Genomic DNA, 8,470 nt, shown 5'->3' on the forward strand with positions numbered 1-8,470 from the left:
ACACTTAACATACTTTTGAGTTTGCATGTTTTTTGTTTTTTTCTTTATAAACATTGTCGTCTTTGTTTCTCTGTCCAGGTGACAACTCCCACCTGAGCATAGACATCATGGACGAGCCCGGTTCCAGCAGCCCCAGCAATGATGAGGCAGCCATGGCAGTCATCATGTCCCTGCTGGAGGCGGATGCTGGCCTGGGTGGCCCCGTGGACTTCAGCGACCTGCCCTGGCCTTTGTGAGGAAGCTGGAAGGGAAGAAGCAGAGGATGATTACCTCTGATAACCAGAGCCACTGATGGACAGATTTCAGTCAGGTTGAATTCTGGCTGCCATGTTTCTTGCTTTTTGCACACGACTACACTGCAAAAAATGTCTGTTTCAACAAATAAGCTATTAAATCAAACAGCTGTTGATCCTGCAGAATTTTTGTTAAAGAACACCACAAATGGAGGGGAAGTTAGAGATCCACCCGTACTCATTGATTCATCATTCCCTGTGGGTGGATAAGTGACCCTGATTTCAGTTATGCCAACAACAAAACTTAATTCAAAGTGATATTTTTTGCAGTGTCAGTTGCATGCAGATGAAATGCTCCTCAACATTGCCACGGCGACCAACCAGTACACTCAACATTAGTAGAGCAAATTCAAGGATTGTGGTGCTAATGTGCCTGCTGAGGGAGTGAGCTCTGTCTAACAGTGGCTCTGGGCCTGGGTTTATTGCCAGGTCAGCAGCCAGCCCACTTACAACACAGGACTCCTGAGATGTTCACAAACAGTGCTTAAAGGTCGATGTGGAGCAGAGTGGTGTTGGGTGGGGAGCACTTGATTTCAGCCTCCAGCTGCAAACCGCTCAACGTCTCAAACTTAATGTTCAAGTCTCATCGTAGGATGTTGGTGCCGTACAAACATGGTCGTGGTGCACTCTCCCTACCCAGCTGATATTCAACATGGGAAAAGAACAAAAGCAGATATCATTACAGATTCACCTGTAAGATTCTGACAGGTTCTTTATTCCTAAGTCACAAATTTCCACAGACATGTGTACTTAAGTTTATTTAAATAATGACAAAATCTTTTGTGTAAAAGCCACCTAGCTGCTGTTTCCTCGGCTAACACAAGCGGTAACAATTTTTTCTCCAACTTTCTCTTAAGCTCATTTTCAGAAAATGTTTTAACAGAAGAATAGAAGATAGTGTTTTTCATAAGTTTGATACACAGCTTAAAACTTGACTTCTGCCTAAAATCACCTGGATTACATTCTGTAAGGTATGATGCCCAAAGCGTTTGATAAAATGTACCCATAATGCTCTCAGTGTTGCAGTCAGAAACTCATAAGAACCACTGAGCAGAGGTCTTTCAAAGTTGTAGACAGTTCTGCAAGAGTTCAGCTGTATTCCAGTTCTAGGCTACATAAATAATGAAAGAAGGCTTTTAAATTTGTCATTTATGATTGATAAGTATTTAAATTAAGTGTATCCAAAACATGAAATGTATATATACAAAAAAAAAAAAACTTTTTAAATATTTTCCAGCAATGAAAAATTCTAACAGTTATGGATGTAGAAACGGCACCAAAACCACATAAAACAATTAGGTAAGAAACTACAAATCAGAATTTAAATTACTTTATGGGTTTCTGTCAATATGAGAAAAGGTTTTACATCAGTTTTCTTTAAAAAGAATGGTGTGTACATAGAAATAATGGTGATAATAAAATCACAATTTTAGCCAGTCAGAAAATGCATTTAAATTTCACAAAGAATCATTTTGTCCTTTTGCCTTTATGTTGAGAGGACAATGCGTAGTGTAGGAAATTGAAAAGAAAGAGAACAGGGAACAACATGGGGGAGAGAAGCCCCAAATCTGATTTGAAGCCTGTCCGCCCTCTCAGAGGATGATAGCTTCTTCACAGGACTCAATGGAACTGCTAAATCAGTGGCCCATTATTCATTTTTTTAAGCCAAAGTAACTTTGTGAATTGTTCAGTGATAGACCAAATATCCCATCATAAAAATGTGTTCCTTTTATAATAATGTACCTAGTATAAATTTATGCTGCACATACTGTCTATGTATGTAGAATGGGACAGGAAATAAACTACTGGTCAAAGTGCAGTGATATGCTGCCTTCAGATGGAACCAATAGCCTGTTGGTTTTGTCACCGATATGCCTGATGATTTAATAGCCATGTTTAAAAAATGGAAAGTGTCTTGAGATAACTTTGGTCTTGAATTGGTGCTGCACAAGTAAATATTGATTGACATACTAGTTTGGTAAAGTGAAGCAGGAAGACATAATCACAAAGGTAAAAGATGTTTCCTGCAGAAACATCTTAAAATGGAGTAATTGTGGATGTAATTAAAGTTGAATTTATCGTGCAAGGTTATTACCTCAAAAGGTGGATATTGCTATCGACCTCATCCAACGCATGCTTAGACATGCTGCAGCCCGAGAGATAGATGAAAAAGGACGATAAATGGTCCTTGTAGCCCACTTTGTCTTAAAACAACAAAAAAATATTTTTCCATAAATCTTTGTGATAATATCTGAAAGCAAGACCCCTCAGATCTACTTAAGGCAGCACACCCAGCACCATTCCAAAACAAATACACTGATGAACATTTGTTCCATTATCAGTTTATGGACAGGATACTGTGTTGAACTTTGAAGACCTCTACTTCTGTGTTCATGAGTTTGTTTTAGTTTTGCTGCAAAATTACAAGCCCTTAAAGTAGTATTACTGAGCGTGTCGCTGTGTTAAAACAAAGAGGTGGAAGAAACTCTGAGGACTGTTGCAATGGGAGCTGAATGGAGAAAAGGAGGCTAATTGAATCAGGTGGGAGCAGCAGCAGCTCAGTGTCCAGGTGTGTGCTTGTGGCTGTAAAGCTGCGCTTGATGTCTCTCTGCAGATGTGTTCCAGTCTCTACAGATAGCAGTATAACTGCAAACAAAGACAAATCAAGTTCCTCACTGCCAATACAGAGGGCTGCTCCTCACACAGGGCTGTCTACAGGTTAACACAGCTGGCAGGTAAATTAGCATCAGCCTGCTAAAACAAAAACCTGGTGATCCGGGTCACAGGGTCTCCACCTGCTCCTCTTTCCTTAACACCTACCCTTATAAAGCACTTAGGATGCAGTCAGACTGTTGGTCCATAAACTCCATTCATGCTGATGGAGGGCTGACTCTAGAGCAGTTTATGCCCTTTGAAAGTTTTGTTTTTGTTTGTTTTTGCCTTTGATCTGAAAATGGACCTAACATTTGAGTACCTGGGCTTTGTCCTGGAAAAAGCCAATCAAACTTGTTTTGCCGAGGTATTGAGAAGTTTATGAAAAGAAAGTACCTCTGAGGTAAATTCTGCCGCAAAAAAAGACAGATTTACAGTTTTTTTAAACCCAGTTATACATGAATCTGGTATCTATCATACTTGACAAACAAATGTACCATGACTACACCTGTCAGCAAACTACTTTGTTAGCAGTGAGGGCTTTAAAGTAGGGGACGAGTATAGAACAGATAAAGGCGACAGTGATCCAGCAGAGTAGGACTTAATACTCAGAACCAATTGCCATTCTTTTATCATGTCCTGTGACAGTGAACAGGGTAAGGAGGGACGGTCAGGAGCGCTGAATGGAATTCTTTATTTCAGTGTCCGTTTTTCCTCCATGACGATGAATATCCTCAACACAACCTCTTGATCTCGCCACTTCTCAGCAGCTTTCAGACCTTTTGTTGCTGGGAAGAGTCATGCTGCCTGTCTGTATGGAGGGAAAACTAACAGTTAATAAAAAAATGTTTGTTTGCATTTCATAGGTTATTGGACAAGCATTATTCTCAATATATTTGACATGTTTATAAATTGTCTAGAGATATAGAAAAAGAAAGTGATAATTAAATGTTAGTCAGACTTCACATTTAATTTCAAAAAGCCCACCCAGAGTATTTCATTTGGCAACCTTAGAAGATCTTCTGACTTATGCTTCTTAATACTTTTAATATGTAAAAGTGAGATGGTACAGGCAATTTTTTATGCCAAGTAAGAAGAAAAAAAAGATCTTTAAAAAAAATCAACAAAGATGTTGAACAACACTCAGTGTTTCCCACACATAGAGAATGCTTGGATGGGCCACCCAGGTATTTTTACAGCCACCCAAGTAAATTAGCTGAGCTTTTTTTTTCTTCTTCTTTTAAAATTAGACATCCACTAGCACAGTGGTTCTCAACGGGTCTTACGCCTGCACCCACTACCTCCCATAACATTTTTCAACCAATCCGCTTTAAATAACAAAGTTGCAATTTGGACCTTTTAATTTTACTGTTCCTCATAATATTGTTAATTTAGGTTGTTTTTCAAGAGTTCTACAGAAGTGAACTCATTATTATGAGAAAACCAGCTTTTTTATTCCAAGATAACAAAAAAAGTAACTCAGGATCTCGAGAAAACAACCAAGATTTATCAGTTGCTGTGACAAAATAATATTAAATAAAAATATATATGTGAGTATATGTTATGGGTTTCTAGACACCATGGACTTAGACTTCTGTTTTCCATGCATTAGTCATAATGACCCACTGGAAATGACACTGGAAACTGCTCCTGGGTTGCAACCACTGCTCTAGCACAGCCCCCTGTAAATACACAGCTTGAGGTGGGATGTCTCCTGTTAAAAATGAATCTTTTCTGCAGATTTTTGCTGCTTATATGATCCTGTACTCCTGCACTCATAGGGGATGGTTGTGATACCTCATCTATAATGAGCCTTTGCACATGCAGATGACCCGCAATGATAGCAGAATATTAAGTAAAACATTTTAAAAGGCAAGTGATGTTATTTTAGCATAATTATACAGCATAATGCTGAAAAATACTGTCAGCATACTGTCAAAAAGGAAAGAATCAGGCAGGGCTGCATGTCCAACCCTACTGCCTAAATACAGTGTCATTCTATGGTATGTTGACTCTCATAGATGTTCTGATTCTTCTGGCTGTCTTAAGAGACCGGTTGAACCACCTGAATAGAATTTTAGAAATCATTGGAAGCATTAAAGTAAAAGATCTTATTTTTATTCATAAAAAGGAAATAGTGAGGGAAAAACCCCTAATACTCTAAACTGCTGTTTCTCCTGGTGGTTCTATATTTAAAGTGAGGATATTCTCAATGGGTTGAAATGGCCTAATTCTTGGTTTTGTTATGTTCATAGACATGCAATGACAGAGTAGTCCTCACTCTTCAACAGCCATCCCTTTGTCAGCATTTGTTTTGCAAGGACAAGGGTGGATTTAAAACGCTAACACTGATGTGTCTCATCAAAATACAGTGATAGCATTTCCAGTCAAGCTTCAGTTTCCAGTGTGCAGCATCTCTCAAATGTCATAATTTCAGGGTGTCAGAGTGTATAATTACTTATAAACTTCTATTTGGGTACCAGCTGTTCAAATAGCAATGATGTAAATCCACCATCTTTTCTTATCATGATTGAAATATCCGGAGCATTCAGAGAATCACTGAGTTTTGTTCGATGTCCAAGCTCTTCAAAGTTTGCCATGGATTTATATGTATGAAAAAATGCTGCTTATCTTAATGAACTGTGTGTGCTATGATACTTTTAGGGAACAAACTGCATACACAGGAATCACTCTATCAAATTTGTGATGCAAAATGTTGCAGGTTGAAGAGTAGCTGTGTTCTGTGTTGCCCATCTGAGTATACAGCTCTGTGAGTGTACACAGTTGGATTGAACCAGGAATGTTGACATGAGAACTCTAGCCAGGATCATGCTCTGTACCCCTCATGTCCTCCTCCAAACAGGCAGCAGCTGGCGAGGTCTCCTCTATATCTGTTCTAGTGGTTTTCTGTTTCAATGTTTTTACGCTACACACTACAATAAGGTGTCCCCTCTGTTGATATACCCCTCTCCACCTGACAATAATGTATCAAATCTTTAAATATTATCATGTTAAGAGTATACTTTATGCAAATATATATGAGTATGATGAGTGTATTGTATGTATCAGCAGTGAAATATTTTTAAAATAAAATTATTTGTTTCTGTCAATATAGTGTGCTAATACATTGTGTTTCTTTTTAGCAAGTTGCAAAAGTCTGCTTTATGGAATCATTTCCCTAGAGGGCCAAAGGCTTCATTCATGAATCCGGCTTACACCTGATCTGTTCTCAGCCAATCAGAGCAGCCAGATGGTATTTTTAAATTATGTTGCCATCCAGCTGCTGGAAGGGACAGCACACTGATAAAGGCTGTGGGAAATGTTTACACAGCTTTCACTGGTCTTTTTGTTACCCAGGCAGCTGAATTTGAGGTCAGAGAGTACTAAACTTTGCTTCACAATGCATGTTTACATCACAGGAAAAAATGGGCTACAAGGAAGCCTCGAGGAAGAAGACAACAAGATTTCTGTAGGAAATGCTACTTGATATTGAGAGTCCCAGAAACCCTGTTAGCTTATTCATGGTTTGATTTTGCGGGCCAAAAGTTATTTAAAGCGTGAGCTTATACTTTGAACTTGTGCATTAAATAATCATAGTCACTGTGGAAGCAGCTCATGAATTTTTAATTTCCAATCTCCATTCCTTTCGAGAGTCGGGTCATCTCAAGCTATTGAACATTCCTTTCATCTGCTGCCAAGCCATCAGAAAGCTCCAGTGCTAGTTTCAGAGTAAGATCCCAAGAAGGTCATGTTTTAGTCCTGTATTTTTGGTAAAGCCGACATCACAGTTTTTGTCTCTTACTTTTTTATGATCCTGTTTGAAGTGCAAATAACAGGACTCCTTACAGCATGTGTTCATAAGGGTTGCTGCAGACTTTGAAATCAATTAAGGGCTTCTAAAGACCTCTTTTAGGACCCACACAAAGAAAAATTAACAGTTTACACTGTGGAGCATCAGGGCCTTCTGGATTTTACACTTTCATATGCTTTGACTCCTTAACTCCAGGATCTAAAGGTTTCTTGAATGTCTTATTAATAACGTCATAAATGTAGTTTTCTCCTAACTATTCTCTGTAATATTCTTTTCTTTCATATTAATAATATTAAATGTTCTAAAAATGGATCTATTATGAGTGTACGTGGGGGCTCCCAGCGTACTGCAAGCATAGTTTTGGCAGCAGTGATGCCTGTCAGTGGTAAGATTTTATTCATCCAGTTTTAATGAGGCTGTGTCATTCAGGAGTGACAGAGAGTATGGAATAGTAGTTAAAACAAAAACTTTTTACCCCCCCCCCATCCCTGTGTATCTGCATGAAGGTACCCAAGGGTCCATCTGTGCACACGTTTCATGTAACAAGCCGTCCTTGGAGTCAAATAAGTTCTATGACTTGTAATTGATTCCCTGTCATTTTCTTCCTCATGCAAAATTTCCTTTAACTGAGATTTTTCCACATCTTATTCTTCTCACTTCCATTGGAGGTTTGTGAAAGTGTGTGTGGAACACTGCTATAAATGATGCTGTAATACTGTGAATTGTCATCTGAACAAGAAATTTCAAAACAAAAGGATAATAGAAAATCATTTAATATTAACTAGAGCGTTAAGTTTTGATTAAAATATTCATATAGGTCCCAGTCAACGTGCGATGTAGAATAAGTTCCCTTGGTAGAAGTGAAAAACAAAAAAAGACCTTACATTTTCACATCCAAATCAAGACTTTAAAAGGCTTTTAAAAAATCTACAGGGACTTTGGTCTGTGTTACTGCATCATGGCAACAGGATTATTCCACAAAGAACCTGCTGAGACTTGTAATTCCTATCTTGGTGTAATGACAAACCATCTATGTGGGCAGTGCAGCAGCAGCCTGGATGCAGTGTATCTATGTTTGGTTTCAGAGCCAAAGCTGAGTCACTGCACCAAGTTCCTATGCTGTAACTATGCTTTGCTAGCCCACTTCACCTACTGCATATAAAGATCCCTAAAACATCTGAGATAAGTCACAGTCATCCCGAAGCAGGCAAGTTACATCTGCGCACGAGGAAACAATTAGTACTACTTTTATAATCAACCCCAATTTCAAAAAAGCTGGGGCGCTGTGTAAAATGTGAAAAAAGATTGATTTACAAATCTCATAAACCCATAGCTTATTCACAATAGAACATAAGCAATATATCAGATGTTGAAAAAAATTAGCTCATTTTGAATGTGATGGCAGCAACAAATCTCAAAAAAGTAGGGACAAGGCCATGTTCACCATTGTGTCAAATTCCCTCTTTTTTCAACAACAGTGTGTAAACATCTGGGAAGTGAGGAGACCAGTTGCTAGAGTTTTGGGAGAGGAATGCTGCTCCATTCTTGTCTGATATAGGATTATAGCTGCTCAGCAGTCCTGGGACTTACTGGATTTTTCGTTTTTATGATGCTCTAAATGTTTTCTATTGGTCAAAGGTCTGGACTGTAGGCAGGCCAGTTCAGTACCCAGACTCTTCTACTGCAAAGCTTTGCTGTTGTGATGTAGTATTTG

General features: G+C 38.6%; 1 protein-coding gene across 3 annotated transcripts in view; it reads left to right on the plus strand.

Moving 5' to 3' along the window:
• arntl1a (aryl hydrocarbon receptor nuclear translocator-like 1a) overlaps positions 1-6,055 on the plus strand; it is a 43,399-nt gene extending 37,344 nt beyond the window's left edge. For all 3 annotated transcript variants that reach the window (XM_041795216.1, XM_041795215.1, XM_041795217.1), the window contains one exon: positions 79-6,055. In XM_041795216.1, the coding sequence (XP_041651150.1) occupies positions 79-236 (158 nt within the window). In that variant the 3' untranslated portion in view covers positions 237-6,055. The remainder of the gene's footprint in view (positions 1-78) is intronic.
• Positions 6,056-8,470: the final 2,415 nt, after the last annotated feature.

This window comes from Cheilinus undulatus, linkage group 9 (assembly GCF_018320785.1).
Source record: "Cheilinus undulatus linkage group 9, ASM1832078v1, whole genome shotgun sequence".
NCBI classification, from domain to species: Eukaryota; Metazoa; Chordata; class Actinopteri; order Labriformes; family Labridae; genus Cheilinus; species Cheilinus undulatus.